The following is a 17,910-nucleotide window of genomic DNA, read 5'->3' as shown; positions in this document are numbered from 1 at the left end:
CCTTGCAGCATACCTAAGGCACGTTCACGTAGATGAGCAGGGTCCCTGGGCATCTTTCTTCTGGTGTTTTTCAGTCAGTAGAAAGGCCTCTTTAGTGTCCTAAGTTTTCATAGCTGTGACCTTAATTGCCTACAAGCATGGGAAACAGTGTTTAAACCCTTTACAATGAAGATCTGTGAAGTTATTTGGGTTTTTATGAATTCTTTGAAAGACAGGGTCGTTTCTTTTTTTGCTGAGAATAGACACACACAGAAAGTATTCAGACCCCTTCACTTTGTCCATGTTGTTACGTTACAGCCTTATTTGAAAATAGATGTAATATTTTTTTAAATCCTCAATCTACACACAATGACAAAGCGAACAGTTTTTTAGAAACGTTAGCAAATCTATTAAAAAATAAACAAATGCATTATTTACATAAGTACTCAGACCCTTTGCTATGAGACTTGAAAATGAGCTCAGGTGCATCCTGTTTCCATTGATCATCCTTGAGATGTTTATATAACTTGACTGGAGTCCACCTGTGGTAAATTCAATTGATTGGACATGATTTGGAAAGGCACACACACACACACACACCTGTCTATATAAGCTCCCACAGTTGACAATGCATGTCAGTGCAAAAACCAAGCCATGAGGTCGAAGGAATTGTCCGTACAGCTACGACACAGGATTGTGTCGGGGCACAGATCTGTGGAAGGGTACCAAAACATTTCTGCAGCATTGAAGGTCCAAGAACACAGTGGCCTCCATTTTTAAATAGAAGTTTGGAATCACCAAGACTTCCTAGAGCTGGCCGCCTGGCCAAACTGAGCAATCGGGGGAGAAGGGCCTTGGTCAGTGAGGTGATCAAGAACCCGATGGTCACTGACAGAGCACCAGGTGGGAGAACCTCCCAGAAGGACAACCATCTCTGCAGCACTCCACCAAATTAGGCCTTTAGGCCAGACTGAAGTCACTCCTCAGCAAAAAGGCACATGACAGCCCGCTTGGAGTTTGTCAAAAGGCACCTAAAGGACTCACAGACCATGAGGAACAAGAATCTCTGGTCTGATGAAACCAAGATTGAACTCTTTGGCTTTAATGTTAAGCGTCACGTCTGGAGGAAACCGGGCACCATCCCTACGTTTTACAGCGGCAGGGACTGGGAGACTAGTCAGGCTCGAGGGAAAGATGAACGGAGCAAAGTACAGAGATCCTTGATGAGAACCTGCTAAGGACCTGACTGGGGTGAAGGTTCACCTTCCATACCCAAGAAGACTCGAGGCTGTAATCGCTGCCAAAGGGGCTTCAACAAAGTATTGAGTAAAGGGGCTGAATACCTAAATGTGATAAGTTTTTTTTTTTTTTTTATACATTTGCAAACATTTCTACAAACTAGTGTTTGCTTTGTCGTTATGGAGTATTATGTTTAGATGCTGAGGATTTGTATTTTTTATTTAATCCATTTTAGAATAAGACTAACGTAACAAAAGTCAAGGGGTGTGAATACTTTCCGAATGCACTGTATGTGCAAGGGAGACAGCCGGGCATCCGTTTCGGCCATAACATGGACTCTTAATGTGATGCAACTTGGTTACTCCTTCCTGAAACAAGCAAATGAGTCTTCGGTTGCCATGGCAACATCCCGCACAATGCATCAGTCAGAAAGAGTACGGGCTTGGAACTTAAATTCTGTCAATTTGACTGGTAAACTCTTGGGTACACTCGCAAAGGCTGCCCTGGTATTGTCATGCAATTTCCAAGTTAAAGTAGAATATTCATTCAAATGATTTTAACTGGATGTGGCTGATGTTAACTTTGTAATGTCAGTTGAATAAATACATATTTTACTTCCTGCTTTTCTCCTATGGGTACACTCGCAATGACCGCTAGTCTACCCACTATGCCATCATTGACTTGAATGGTGATGCCCATTATTTTTCCATGGCAGCACATAGTCAGGAGCGGAGGAGAAAAATGTGCATTAAAAACAAAAAAGTTTAACCGTCATCCAAAAGTCCATGACCATCACAGCCCTAGATATAAGACCACCACAGAAGTCTTAACGTGTTTTTAATCCTTCATCATTTGGAATTGACATACTGCTTCTATACTATCATACAATGCGTTATATCTCAAAGTGATATGGCTGTATGTTACCAAATTAAACGTGACATATCGACAGTGCAGTAAACAAAGAACCCTGTTCATTGCGAAGCTAAATGACTTCAGTGTCCACACTCCCTCTTTATGGGTAGATAATGACAGAACAAGATACTGTAGGCAGATATGGTTCTGTTTGGCGTCTGTATCTGCCCTCTGATGTTCTGAACAGTAATTGTAGCTATTCCAGGAAAGCATCCTATAATGACGCAATGCAAAGTTCCATGCACCCTTCAAAGCAGGCTTCCCAAACATATTTGTCCCCCAAGTTCTGAAAAAAAAAAAAAGTTGTCTCAAGTCTCTTTTTGGACATAAAAAAATAAATACTAAAAAGACCAGCAAATCAGCTCCAAGTGATTTAAATTTTGGAAAGCTGTTCCAAAGTACTTGCACGCATAACTGAGAGATAGATATCTATCTATCTAAGCAAGGTTTGAAATGTTTTTGTCAAATATTACATCTGTTTGGTCTTCTTGCAGTCTACAAATGATTTGTAAATATGTTTCCAGCCCCCTGACCATCCACTCAAGAAATTGGCCCGGGGCTGAAACTAGTTGAAGATCCCTGCTTTAAAGGCCTGCTTTCTTCATCTGTTCTCCTTCATGATCACTTTGGTTGAAAGGACCTCCTACCATGCTGCTTCTAATATCCTGTCAAATCAGCGGTAATGAAAAAAAGAGGCTAATTAAGCATTTTTCAATGTCGTCTACTATTAGTATATCACTGTATTACCATCTTATACAATGACGCATTGCGAAATACCTCTACTTATTAGTTCCCGTGAGAGATAGCAGAGAGGGGGGAAAAAAAGGAGGACACTTACGATCCAGTCCGTTGGCGTATCTCATGCTGATCTCACAGTGGCCCCACACAGCACTGACGATCGGGTACAGCTTCTTCCCCTTCAGGCCTCTGAATGCCACACCGAGGTACTGTCCGTCCACCATGAAACTCAACGTGCCCTCGTCCATGTCCAACACCACTAGAAGAGCGTCCGGCAACACGAAAGCCTCCTCTGGCTCTAAGAAACACGGATATGAAGGTAGGGAAACCTGGGCCCGGTTCTTACTGTCATGGTACAGTCGGTTCCTGCCCAAGTCCCACCCCCAGGACTCCGAGTCACTGCCTACTAGTGCCGTGTAGCCGACCGAGTGTAAGGGGGCGTCGGCCGTGGCTACTCCCACCACAGCGTGTGTCCCTCGCTGTCTCGCCGGCCAGTGGATCCGCCAGACGTGGAGACCCCGCGTGTAGCCCACTCTGCCACGGATGCAGTCGGTGCTCTGCGCTACAGGATGGCGGTGGAAGGTCAGTTTATCCTCCTCCTTGATGAAAACGTTGAGCGAGCGGTCCTCCGGGTTCCAGGCATGGCGGAGCTGGAGGTCAGGGGGCGCGGGGGGCATGTCCAGCAGCAGGTCCAGCCGCGGCGGCTTGTAGAAGTCAGGGCCCCGCAGCTCGGGGTGGAGGTGCCGGCGGTGGGTCGACGGGCGGAAGGAGGGCGAGCCACCCTCGCCACGACTGTCCACTGACTTGACACCGCCAGAGATCTTCTGACCCATGGTGTCGGCGAGAAAGGGGGAGAGGGGGAGGGAGGAAGGTGTTAGTTTGGGTCGGTTTCGGTCTTCTGTCGCCCCGGCGTTACTTCATTAAAGCGGATTTTTCGGTGCAGTAACCAGGGGAACCACAGGGAGCGGTGATGACGCACTCCTGTCGGTGGCCGACTCCACAACGCCGCTTTCAAAAGGGGGCCGCCAACGACACTCCTGAGAGGAGAAAGCAGAGAGAGAGGAATGTGAGTGCATGTAAGGGTACGTTACAGCTTATGACTGCTCCGTTCTGGCCCAAATCACTGCCTCCTTGCAAAAGACACTCAAAGTTCTAGATACCAGAGAGAGAACGAGAGCTATAACAAAACACACCAAAAGTGAGATACTTCCCCTAGAGTAGAACTCAGAGGACACTAACGCGCCTTTAGATAATACATTTTCAATAACCGCCTTTTAGAAAAGCAGCCGAGTCGGCTGTATTGCTCCATCCAAGTTTCCAAAGCCTAAAAAAACAAAATAAATAAACAAAATCCCTCCTTGCCGCAGCGTAATTGATCCATGGTGATGTGAAAAAGAACACTCTGTGAACTAGATAATGGAAGATTGGTTGATAAGCTAAAAATACTAGGGCCCTATGTAACAATAGCAGGCAGTTCCTGTTTGGGACACACACACACACTTCCTGCTCAGCTGAAATGACACATCGGTCTCTTCCAGGAATGAGGGATAGCTATTCCTGAACGCAGGGAAAGGGACACTCATACCAGACTGACACACAGTCAGCTGTGTGTGTAATATTATATAGTACTGTACACACAGATGTCAGACTGAAATACAGGTCTACTGTTGCTATGTAAGCTAATATCCAGACACAAATGCAGTACTGTACAACAACACTCAGACAGAGTGAGGTCAGCAACTGCCTGAGAGAGGTCTGTCTACATAAGTTAACAGGAAGGAGGGTGACCAGACGGCCAGACAGCCACACAGCTGTGAGTCCTCCCCCCCCCCCTCTCTCGGTCTTCCTCCCATTAAATGAGAAGAGGAATGAGGTCATGAGAGTTGGCAGTGTGTGTGTGGCACCAGAGAGTTCAGTTCCCAGCAGGGAGTGTGTGTCGTCTGTGTCGGTGTGTCCAATTAACTGTTCCGAGTGTGTCATAAGTGGGCAGGTGGGTTAGGGCTGGGTTCTTATGGAAGTTTCTGGGAGAATGTCATTAGCTACTCAGTAACTGTAGCCAAGCTGTAGTCGTGTGTGTGTGTGTGTGTGTGTGTGTGTGTGTGTGTGTGTGTGTGTGTGTGTGTGTGTGTGTGTGTGTGTGTGTGTGTGTGTCACTAGGTGTAGTTCTGTACAAGTGTCTCTCTCTGTATTATCTGTGTCTATGGCAGCGTTTACACAGGTAGCCCAATTCTGATATTTTCCCAAATAATTGGCAAAACAGCTGATCTGACTGGTCAAAAGCCAAATTAGTGAAGAAAAAAAAAATCTGAAATGGCCTGCCTGCGTGTACCCCTTTGTGCTATTGTATGTGTTATTGTGTGTGTGTGAGTGTGTGTGTACACAGCATGTCCATTCCTCCCATTTCCCCCAGATGGCTCCTTTACATCAACCTCAGCTGACCTAGACCCAGTCTGGGAGGGCATGTGGGTGGTAACCTATGCATTACGCCTTCAAGGGGGTGCTTGACCTCTGACCTGCAACACACCGTTACCCCTCTGAAGGGGGCTAGACCCAGAGGTTGCAGTGAAAAGCTACAACATACCAGCTGTTTACATTTAGATCCTACCATCCCGTTTGAGTTAGATCGCTCTCCCTCTCTCCCATCTCTGGCAGACTCCCTCGCTCCCCCCAGCCTTCTGACGACTTATTTAGGAGAGTCTGCTCTTCTCCGTCATCATCCCTTCTTTTAGCTGGGCTAGACAGGTATGGCAGTTAGGAGAGCAGAAAGGACAGCATATAGGATGGGAAAGAGCTAAATAATATTTTTTTTTCTTGAGGGAGACAGAAAAGCATGATGAAATGGAGGTATATGAAGAGAAAGCAAGAGAGCGCGCACAAGAGCAAGAGTGAACACAAAGACAGAGCGCGAACGAGAGCGAAGACACGGACCGACAGAAAAAGTCACTGAAAAAGACAGACCCAAACAAAGGGAGGTCTAACGTGGGTGGGGGTGACTTGGCCACCTTCCCTATAACAACGCTTTTAAAAAAATCAGTTGCATAATGTGTGTATAAAAATCATTGCTCGGTCCCTTCTGCCTCAGAGCCATGCTTTCATGCATATCTAAAATGCTCTGACTGGGGAGACAGGCTTTGATGTGACACACACACGCAATCTCACTCTCAGACACAGCTCCTTCACACTGACATTCTTTTTGGTCACAGTAGAGCCATTATCTCGGAACAGCTACGCACAAACACAAGATGGAAGACTTCTAGGGAAAACTCATAATAATGTTTGGGAAATTACCAAAAAGATCACGGTCTGTCGGCTTCACAGGGGGAATAACCCAGACCAGCCTGTTAACGGGAATCCAAAACAGTGTGTGTTTAAAAAAGACCAACACATACCTAGCAACCCTGGTTCCAATTAGTGGTGTGTGTGTGTGTGTGTGTGTGTTGCTATGAAGTGTGAACTGCAGTGAAGAGTAAAACCTTTACAAACTATTCTACAACAACCGTTAGCATCTACATAATTTAGATTAATTTCTAGTGAGGATATGCCAGCAGTAGGTAGATTGAACGCAGTATGTTATTATTTAGAGTATGTCAAAATACAGGACAGAATTCCACAGGATGATTTGTCTTTAAGAGATAGGGAGGGACACTCCACACTGCTAACGGGGGCCGTTGATCCTATTAAGCCAAGGAGAAGACGGCGGGAGAGCTCTCAATCTATCCCTCTCTCCTCCATTTATTTCCATACTTCTCCCTCCAACTTTCCCTGTCAGTTTATTTAGCCTCTCTCCCTCCCGTCATCCCTCTAAATACTACATACGCCAGCCATAATCAGGCGGACCGCTGTCCAGATACAGAACGGACTCAATACGCGGGGTCACAGCTTTCTTTTAAAGAACCCAGTAGAATGCAGAAGGTGCAATTTTGAAATCAACTATTTATTTATTTAACTAGGCAAGTCATTTAAGAACAAATTCTTATTTACAAATGATGGCCTATCAAAAAAGGCCTCTTGCAGGGACAGGGGCCTGGGATTAAAAATAAATAAATAATAAATAAATAAATAAATAAATATAGGACAACACACACATCACTACATAAAGAGAGACCTAACATAGCAAGGCAGCAACACAACATGGTACAAATAGTGCAAAGGTCAAGAAGCTAGAGACAACAATACATCACACAAAGCAGCCACAACTGTCAGTAAGAGTGTCCATGATTGAGTCTTTGAAGAGATTGAGATAAAACTGTCCAGTTTGAGTGTTTGTTGCAGCTCGTTCCAGTCGCTAGCTGCAGCGAACTGAAAAGAAGAGACCCAGTGATGTGTATGCTTTGGGGACCTTTAACAGAATGTGACTGGCAGAACGGGTGTTGTATGTGGAGGATGAGAGCTGCAGTAGATATCTCAGGGGGAGTGAGGCCTAAGAGGGTTTTATAAATAAGCATCAACCAGTGGGTCTTGTGACAAGTATACAGAGATGACCAGTTTACAGAGGAGTAGAGTGCAGTGATGTGTCCTATGAGGAGCATTGGTGGCAAATATGATGGCCGAATGGTAAAGAACATCTAGCCACTCGAGAGCACCCTTACCTGCCAATCTATAAATTACGTCTACACAATCTAGCATGGATAGGATGGTCATCTGAATCAGGGTTAATTTGGCAGCTGGGGTGAAAGAGCAGCGATTACAAGAAAACCTCAAGTCTAGATTTAACTTTAGCCTGCAGCTTTGATATATGCTGAGAAGGACAGTGCACCGTCTAGCCATACTCCCAAGTACTTGTATGAGGTGATTACCTCAAGCTCTAAACCCTCAGAGGTAGTAATAACACCTGTGGGAAGAACGGCATTCTTCTTACCAAACCACATGACCTTTGTTTTGAAGGTGTTCAGAACAAGGTTACGGGCAGAGAAAGCTTGTTGGACACTAAGAAAGCTTTGTTGTAGAGCGTTTAACACAACATCTAGGAAGGGGCCAGCTGAGTATATAAATGGAAGAGAGCTTCCTACTGCCTGAGCTATGTTGTTGATGTAAATTGAGAAGAGCATGGGGCCTAGGATTGAGCCTTGGGGTACTCCATTGGTGACAGGCAGTGGCTGAGACAGCAGATTTTCTGACTTTATACACTGCACTCAGAGAGGTAGCTAGCAAACAAGGCCAAAGACTCCACAAGATACATCAATACTCCTTAGCCGGCCCACATGAATGAAATGGTCTACCGTATCAAAAGCTTTGTCCAAGTCAAAAATAGCTGCCCAACATTGCTTAGAATCAAGGGCAATGGTGACATCATTGAGGACCTTTAAGGTTGCAGTGACACAGCCATAACCTGAGTGGAAACCAGATTGCATATCCGAGAGAATACTATAGACCTCAAGAAGAAGTCGGTCAGTTGATTATTGACAAGTTTTTCCAACACTTTTGATAAACAGGGCAAAATAGAAATAGGCCTATAACAGCTGGATCAGCTTGATCTCCCCTTTAAAAAAGGGACTAACTGTGGCTGTCTTCCAAGCAATGGGAACCTCCCCAGAAAGGAGAGACAGGTTAAAAAGGTTGGAGAATTGCTGGCGATGGTAAGGGCAGCAACCTTAAAGAAGAACGGGTCTAAACCATCTGACCCAGATGGGGGGGGGGGGGGTCAAGTTTAAGGAGCTCCTTTAGCACCTCGGTCTCAGTGACCGCCTGCAGGGAGAAACTTTGTAGCGGGGCTGGGGAAAAAGAGGGAGAAGCGTCGGGGATAGTCGCATTAGAAGGGGTGGGAGATGAGGAAATGTTGGCCGGGCAGGGATGCATGGCTGAGTCAAATAGGAATCCTGACTTAATGAAGTGGTGATTAAAGAGCTCAGCCATGTGCTTCTTGTCAATAACAACCACATCAACATTAAGGGACATGGGCAGTTGTGAGGAGGGTTTATTCTCCAGGTCTTTAACCGTTTTCCAGAACTTCTTGGGGTTAGACCCAGAGAGCGAGCACTGCTCCTTAAAGTAACTAACTTTGGCCTTCCAGATAGCCTGCCTGCTCTTATTTCTCATTTGCCTGAACTAGAGCCAGTCAGCCTGAGTATGCGTGTGCCGGGCCTTTTGCCAAATGCAATTCTTGAGGTGGAGTAACTCTGCAAGATCACGGTCGAACCAGGGGCTGAACCTATTTTTAACTCTAATTTTCTTTATGAAGGTGTGTTTGTTAACAAAGCCATTGAAAATATCAAAAAAAGAAGGTACAAGTGACAGAGGGGTTGATTCTATACCATTTTTGTTGTAACTAGACCATGTCAGCTAACATTCTTTAGCATGGTAGGTAAGTTAACATATCTAAACCTTGTACTTATCATAGCCAGATTATGTGCCCAGGGGCCTAGACCCACTGGGGTCCCCATTGATTTGGTTACAATGTTTGAGCCACTCAAATATGAACACAGGAGACATCGCAAAATGCACAAAAAAAAAAAAAGGAACGTGCAGGAAATATGGTTTTAAAACTGCTAAATATACACTCCGCCAACAAGAGGTGCGTGAACAATGATGTGTACATACACTAAATGTCTGACAGGGGCGCTGTATTAAAGCAAACACGGTCATCTTGGCACTCCCCCACCGTGCAAAAAATATTTTGGAAGCTATAGAAACACACTTATTAACGTCTACACACGTTTTGGACCAGTATATATTCTATTACAGATGCCTTAAATCCATAGATTTAAATTATATTATCTGAACATAAAAACCATGCATGGGTCACAAGGTGGTTTCTTTCTACAACGATAATTGACATCTGGACCTTTGCCACATAGGAAATGTGTGACCGAACCGGCTCAAATAGTATTTGAGTACCCCTGACGTACGCCCACCCCTTTCTCCATGCCTTTGTTTCCTCATCCCTCGCTCTGTAGGAACAGTAAATCATCAGCGAAGGGTAAAACAGCACTTACACCCTATCAGTGGGTACAAATTATATCATGCTGCCGACAAAAACGGCCCAGGCAATTTGCAGTGCTGCAATCAATGAATGCTTGACAGGCAGCGATGTCTTCAGGAACACACACACAGAGCACTGTGATATGCCATGTGTTTTGGATGGCTAGCCTTTATGGGCATTTTAATAGTCATTGAGCACTTGGTTAAAAATCACACCAATATATCAGTTTGAATTTACACTGAACAAACAAAATGCAACAATTTCAAAGATTATACTGAGTTAGAGTTCATAAGGAATTCAGTCAATTGAAGTAAATAAATTAGGCCCTAATCTATGGATTTCACATGACTGAGAATACAGACCCCCAAAAAAAATAATTGGGGCGTGTATCAGAAAACCCAGTCAGTATCTGGTGTGACCACCATTTGCCTCATTCAGCGCGACATCTCCTTCGCGTAGGGTTGATCAGGCTGGTGATTGTGGCCTGTGGAATGTTGTCCTACTCCTTTAATGGCTGTGCGAAGTTTCTGGATATTGGCGGGAACTGGAACACGCGGTCGTACACGTCGATCCAGAGCATCCCAAACATGCTCAATGTGTGACATGTCTGGTGAGTATGCAGGCCATGGAAGAACTGGGACATTTTCAGCTTCCAGGAATTGTGTACAGATCCTTGCGACATGGGGCCATGCATTATCATACTGAAACATGAGGTGATGGCGGCGGATGAATGGCACGACACAGGTAGGGTTGTTTGCGGTCCGACACACCGGCAGTTATGCCCGCAGTAAAATTTTCACGTGACCATTGAGACATGGTAATCTCGTTTTATGCACTCTGGACATGCTTGGTAGTACCCATTTCGCTAACGACCATCAAGACCTAATGGCCTGGTACTCAGGGCTCTATTGTCCCTCTAACACCACTGACAGCAATGCAAATGCATTGATGTCGAAAATCACATCTAACAAGTAAAAGTACATTTATGATAAGGTTGAGTAGTGGTTGACAGTGTATATGCCGTTCCACAGACATTTAAAACAAACATTACAATAATAATGAATGGCGGGGGTATTTTTTTTTCTTCTGTTCTCCAAATAGCATTTTAGAGTTAACCCTAACCCCTCCCGCCATATCCTAGGTTTAGCTGAACTGACGCCAGTGGTATAAACTCATAGAAGGGTACTTAACACACACACACACACACCGTTGCATGCTAGCGTTGCGGAGACACGCACAGCATAACAACCCAAAATGTAGATGGAACACGACTTCCTAACAGCTGTCTTCTCCCAAGCATAATGTTAGTCACTGCTCAAGGACTTTCCTCCGGAAAACCACCCCACAAACATTATGGATTTGAACACACAGTATGGGCCAGAGAAACCCACCACAACCTCTGCTACTCTCTAAATCACCTTATCTAAGAAAGGGGGAGCGAAAGAGCAACGCACACAAACAGAATGGCAGACAGAGAGAAAGAGAGAGCGATAACAAGCCAAACAAGAGGTCAGCAGCTGACAAAACAAAAGAGATGAAGTCAGAATGAAGCCCCGCTATCTAACCATCCCAACAGCACAGCTCAGATTTACCCCCTCCCCTCTAACCTAAACATGGTAGGACAACAGAAACCTATAGCTGTGGCACAAAGCATATTAGATGAATGGAGGGGAGGGGGGTATATAGAAGTCAAAAGGTATAGAAAAGGTCAGGTTTTAAAATAGATAAAAGCATATCTACTCCTGAATTCTAAGTGTCAGTAAGGGCAGGGAAATCCGAGGATGGCATATGTGAGAATTCCCGACACACACGGAGCGGAGGAGGGAAGAGTATCCTGTACAGCTGGGGCCTCTGGTCCATTAGGGGAATTAAAGACGACAGGAAAAGACTGGACACTGAAGAGAGGAAACACGCAGCGTCTGGGAAAAATCTGGTCAGCCATGAGAGAGATGCAGGATGCCACACGCACACACACCGAGAATAATTAACTCTTAGTTAAGGAGTACATAGTCAAATAAACAGTACAGAGTGCATCACGAGGTATCGGCATCCCTCATTCACGCACACAAAAACGTAACTTTCACAAAAGCCATCCACCTCGCTACCATGCGCTCTCTCTAACAGTCTTAAACAAGCCGCTTACAGTAGTAACAGCAGTGTAGCTCTTCTCTGTGAAACTCCGTGTCTCCTGTTCCACCTCAAAGCCGATAAAAAAAAACGAATCAAGAGAAGAACGGTGATAAAAGCTCTCCCTCTCTCCGTTGTGGAAAGAACAGATGAGAAAAGAGGAGAACAGAAAGAAGCCAGTTGAGTCCTGCTGAGGGAAAAGACTCCCTCTCCCTAGAGCGGTGACCAACCCTCTCTTCCCACCCTGCCTGGCAGAAGCTAAGCCGTCCGGCCGCTATCGCTACTGCCCTCGGCGACTCTTGTTGCCGTGGCGTCCGTCGCCTGTCGCTATCGAGCACTCTTCTTCTTCAGAGTTAGTTTCAGTTCAGCACAGAGTGAGTGAGCGAGAGAGAGAGAGAGCGCCAGACAGTAGGACAAGGATAAGCGGGAAGGCTGGCTGCCTCATGCTGAAAGCCAAACCCCTCTGATCTCATCAAGCAGGGTTACCGACGGAGACCAGACAGACGGGCAGCTGGGGGGGGAACACGCCCATTTCATTTCCCTCACCCCATCTGAGCCCAAACAACCCCCTCTACCATACAGATACCGAGAGACACGCAGCAAACGCATAAAATACACACACGGATAGAACACACTTCTACAATCATATAGTCTAAGCCTATATTAACATAACCATACTTACTCATATGGTATATACACTTTAGAAACGCAGGTACATATACAAATCATGCCTTTATGCAGAATCTAAACACACAACGTAATACAAACAGATTTCATACACATAGTGGCATTTAAACAGTTATTTATGTGCTCCATTCCAGACACACAGTTTGACAGATTTTTCCTGCCATAGACAGACCTAATAAAAAGTTCAGCTCAAGACACAGTACACACACACACATCCCTCCGGCAGCAGCACAGACAGCGTGAGTGTTCCATCGTCATGAATGAGGCACAGAGTATCTGAGTGGACTTCCTATTTCCTGGGCCACGCGGACCACCGGGGAGCACTAACTGACACCACACCGGGCCTGAACCTCCACCTCTCTGCACCGCACACGCAGACTTCTCAATCGCCCCCTTTCACCCTCCCAGTCCCACCTCAGCCCACTACGGTGGAGCGAGGTAAAGGGGAAACGCGTAGCACTGTAAAAACACAAGCCCTCGCTGCGGATCAACTGAGTCAAATATACTTCTAACCCCATTTACCTTTCCCCAACACACACACTAAAATTACTCACTGTTAGCCATTATAGCCACGGAGGCTAGCCCACGTAGGTTAAACGGCCGACAATGTAGGCAGTCACCGTAGGCTAAACATAATATACATTACCAACGCTTGTGTGTTTCAGATATTTGTTTCAAAGAAAGAAGTTGAAAGTAACTACGGTGTGTTCAAAGATAGGCAACTTTGAACCGAACCGTTTCCCTCCCATTAGCTAGACATGCACGGCATGGCAACCCCTTCAAATTAGTGGATTTGGCTATTTCAGCCACACCAGTTGCTGACAGGTGTATAAAAAATAAACGAGCACACAGCCATGCAATCTCCATTGACAAACAGTAGAATGGCCTGTACTGAAGCGCTCACTTTCAACATGGCACCGTCATAGGATGCCACCTTCCCAACAAGTCCGTTCATCAAATTTCTGCCCTACTAGAGCTGCCCAGTCAACTAAGTGCTGTTATTGTGACGTAGAAACATCTAGGAGCACACAAGTGCAAAGAACAGGACCAGCGAGTGCTGAAGCACGTAAAAATCTGTCCTCGGTTGCAACACTCACTATCGAGTTCCAAACTGCCTCTAGAAGCAACGTCAGCACAATAACTGTTCATCTGGAGCTTCATGAAATGGGTTTCAATAGCCGAGCAACCGCTTCTCATCTCTGTGGTAGTCTAAGTGAATTATGCAATACGCCTCTGCCTGTAATATTTCATTTATAAGGGTGTGGTCAAGTCTACCAGTCGTCCCTGGTGAGGACTCCATTGATTGAGTCCAAACTGTCTCCTTCCTGTTCCTATGCTTTTCCTTTTGGGGGCACTCTGCAGGAGTGTCTGCCCTATGATGGGATGTGTGAGGTTTATCTCAACATTGACTTACACACTATCCCCAATTCAGTGTGTGCATTTAAGGGGGGGGGGGGGGGGGTTTAGAAATACTGAACCGTAACGATTTCAGTTGAAGGGAAAATGACCACTGCTACATCCTGACAATGTAATTGAGGTTACTGCTTATGTGTGAGGAAAGTGTCTCGAGCATCATTTTAAATGTCGAGACCAGAATAAGGGGAGGGACAAAGACGCTCAACAGGCACGTCGCGCTCCATTGTCGTGCACACTGTTTCATTATGTTTCCTGATGCGATCAGGACACGCAGGTTGAAATAAAAACAAATTAAAAACGCTGACCAACTATATTAAATTTGGGGACAGGTCAAAACGCATGAAACATTTATGGCAATTTAGCTAGCTAGCTTGCTGTTGCTAGCTCATTTGTCCCGGGATATAAACATTGGGTTGTTATTTTACCTGAAATGCACAAGGTCCTCTACTCCGACAATTAATCCACAAATAAAAGGGTAAACAGAGTTAGTTTCTAGTAATCTCTTCTTCTTTGGACTTTATATGGCGGTTGGCAACCAATTTCAAGGTGCATTACCACCACCAACTGGACTGGTGTGTGGGCCTTAGTTCATCTTTCAATCACTCACATGGGTATATGCTCCTAAAACCCATGAGGAGATGGGAGAGGCAGGACTTGCAGCGTGTTCACATATAGTCAGCCAGTTGCGGATGGATTATTAGCAATTGCAGGCGGGTGCAGGTGAACAAACAGCGGACCCACGCATCACTAGAGTGTGTGCGTGGGGATGAAGGGGTGAGTGTAGGGTGAGCTTCGTTACAGTGTGAGAGGGGGTTAATCTTCAGGACACGCCGCCCCCCCCTCCCTCTCCCCATAGAAAGAATAGGGACCAGGGTACCCCATATTGTCAGTAAGTTGCTCATAGAGGCCAGAGAGCGAAAGTGTGTGTGAACCATCTTCTGCCAACACACGTGTCGTAGACCAAGCCTCCCAACCGTTCAACACAAGGCCCAAGGGAGCGAGAAAGGGAGGAGGGGATGAATGGAGATAAGAAAAACAATGCAGGGTACTAGAGCCCTAAGGATTCGGATAGAGGAGGATGGAGAGAAAGAGGAGGACGCTCATCTGGCAGTCATCAAAGTGACCCCAGACAGATGGCAAACAAACAGAAAGAGGAAAGCTTCAGTTTGGAGAGGGTGATGGTGAAACGGATGGGGAGGGGGACAGAGGGAAGACTCACCCACTCCTCATCCGTCGTCCTTCCTCCCATACGTGTGAACATAAACACACACACACCAGATTGATGGGTTCAGGGGCCAGCCACAATTTAAGTCTCTCTGTACTGTGAATAAATGTTCTCTAACACCATGTAAGGGCACAGGAAATTTCTCTACAGCAGGGTTCCCCAACTGGCAGCAGGAACATAAGACTGTAAAAACACCAGAAAATCAGCTCCAAGTGATACCATCCGCTCAAAAAATAAAATAATCCCACGGCTGGATCTACTTGATAATCAGCATGAGAATGGGTCATCTTGCTTATAGACTATAATCATTCAGGGCAGAGTACTAAGCATGCATACAGACAGCAGGTAAATAATAGTACTACTAAGGTTTACAATTGATACACTTAAGTGGAGTAGGATGCTGAGAGCTGAAATTATATGTTTCCATCTTTCTCACACACAGTCTATCTCTGTGTCAACATGCTTCTGGGGTCCCAGATAGCTGAAGGGACTAGAAATGGAATTTATGATTCGTATAGACCCTCCATCTCCTACATCTCTGTTTCTCGCCATTTCCCAACGTCGGTCTCGTCCGCTCTTTCCCTAACGCTCCCCCCCTCTCCATCTCCCCAAACATTTCCTTCATTTTCCAGTAAACCCCAGTTCTTGTGATACAGACCGCACTCACCCAGACTGTGAGGGTCATAAGGGGGTAAAAGGTTACAGGTCACAGTTAAATCTGATTGATGGCCTCCACCCCTCCATCTCCATGTCCCTCTCTCCCTTCTATCCTGGCATCTGCTGTCTGAGTGTCGCTCACGACCCCTTGTTGCCACACGTCGAATTTTCCCCTAGCTATCCCACAGTACCCCTAAAATCTCACACACACACACATTTGTTCAATTTCATTAGTTGAATGTCTACCATGCAATTGTTCTTTTTTTCTCCCTCGCTTTCCATTGTTGTCAGGTTTAACTGTGAAATTGTAATAACACAGCATATTGTCACTGGCTATTGTGCCAGAGGACTATAGCTACATATGACAGAGATCCAGACCACTGTACTCTTTATACATTAGATTTTTTTTTAAATGGTACAAATAAAGTCAGTAATGGGTCAACGCCTAATTCCATTATTTCCACAATTTTTCTGCAAAAATTCTGTTTCTTCGTTTAGTTTTTCCAGGTTTCGCTCTCAAAATTGCACTTTAATAGAAAAACTAAATTGGACATTCTAAAGCCAGGTTGAGAAAACCGTTTTCTGTTAAATGGAAAGGTTGTCATCATTAACGACTACAACAGTGGTAGACAAACGTGCACACACAGAGGGGCATTTGCTTGCCGTTGCCTCTTGAGAAAGTTTAAGGAAAATCCCTTAAGCATTTTGTTCATGTCTTAACATAATCTTGGACAAAGTAATACATTTTCTAATAAAGTTCAATAGATTAAGTTGATTTCACAGATTTTATAGGGCCCCATCTGGTGCATCCCCTCTTCCCTGTTGACCTTCCCCCTTTCTAAAATAAGGAAAACGGTGCATCCCTCACCTCACTCACTTATTCACTACTGGATATCAATGCGCTAGCTCGTGCCTACCAAAATAGTTCGATTTTTCACCACAGCAAGAACTAGGGTTGGTCGGTATCTAGATTTGCATACCTTCATACAGTTCCTGTACCATACGGTATCATTGGCAGTGCCATTTCTTTCCAAACATAATATATACACTGCTCAAAAAAATAAAGGGAACACTTAAACAACACAATGTAACTCCAAGTCAATCACACTTCTGTGAAATCAAACTGTCCATTTAGAAAGCAACACTGATTGACAATAAATTTCACATGCTGTTGTGCAAATGGAATAGACAAAAGGTGGAAATTATAGGCAATTAGCAAGACACCCCCAATAAAGGAGTGGTTCTGCAGGTGGTGACCACAGACCACTTCTCAGTTCCTATGCTTCCTGGCTGATGTTTTGGTCACTTTTGAATGCTGGCGGTGCTCTCACTCTAGTGGTAGCATGAGACGGAGTCTACAACCCACACAAGTGGCTCAGGTAGTGCAGCTCATCCAGGATGGCACATCAATGCGAGCTGTGGCGAGAAGGTTTGCTGTGTCTGTCAGCGTAGTGTCCAGAGCATGGAGGCGCTACCAGGAGACAGGCCAGTACATCAGGAGACGTGGAGGAGGCCGTAGGAGGGCAACAACCCAGCAGCAGGACCGCTACCTCCGCCTTTGTGCAAGGAGGAGCACTGCCAGAGCCCTGCAAAATGACCTCCAGCAGGCCACAAATGTGCATGTGTCAGCATATGGTCTCACAAGGGGTCTGAGGATCTCATCTCGGTACCTAATGGCAGTCAGGCTACCTCTGGCGAGCACATGGAGGGCTGTGCGGCCCCACAAAGAAATGCCACCCCACACCATGACTGACCCACCGCCAAACCGGTCATGCTGGAGGATGTTGCAGGCAGCAGAACGTTCTCCACGGCGTCTCCAGACTCTGTCACGTTTGTCACATGTACTCATGTGCTCAGTGTGAACCTGCTTTCATCTGTGAAGAGCACAGGGCGCCAGTGGCGAATTTGCCAATCTTGGTGTTCTCTGGCAAATGTCAAACGTCCTGCACGGTGTTGGGCTGTAAGCAAAACCCCCACCTGTGGACGTCGGGCCCTCATACCACCCTCATGG

General features: G+C 45.6%; 1 protein-coding gene across 2 annotated transcripts in view; it reads right to left on the bottom strand.

The window, feature by feature from the left end:
- LOC120055811 (SPRY domain-containing SOCS box protein 4-like) overlaps nt 1-17,910 on the bottom strand; it is an 86,378-nt gene that overhangs the window by 38,169 nt on the left and 30,299 nt on the right. Inside the window, exons 1-2 of one of the 2 annotated variants that reach the window (XM_039003797.1) lie at nt 11,931-12,224; nt 2,969-3,905 (exon numbers count right to left, since the gene is read on the bottom strand). In XM_039003797.1, the coding sequence (XP_038859725.1) occupies nt 2,969-3,701 (733 nt within the window). In that variant the 5' untranslated portion in view covers nt 3,702-3,905; nt 11,931-12,224. Of the gene's footprint in view, nt 1-2,968; nt 3,906-11,930; nt 12,225-17,910 lie in introns of those variants that run through there. The other variant, XM_039003796.1, reaches the window with a different exon arrangement.

The sequence above is a fragment of the Salvelinus namaycush genome, chromosome 11 (genome assembly GCF_016432855.1).
Source record: "Salvelinus namaycush isolate Seneca chromosome 11, SaNama_1.0, whole genome shotgun sequence".
Taxonomy (NCBI): Eukaryota; Metazoa; Chordata; class Actinopteri; order Salmoniformes; family Salmonidae; genus Salvelinus; species Salvelinus namaycush.
This window is presented reverse-complemented; position numbering and strand designations above follow the sequence as displayed.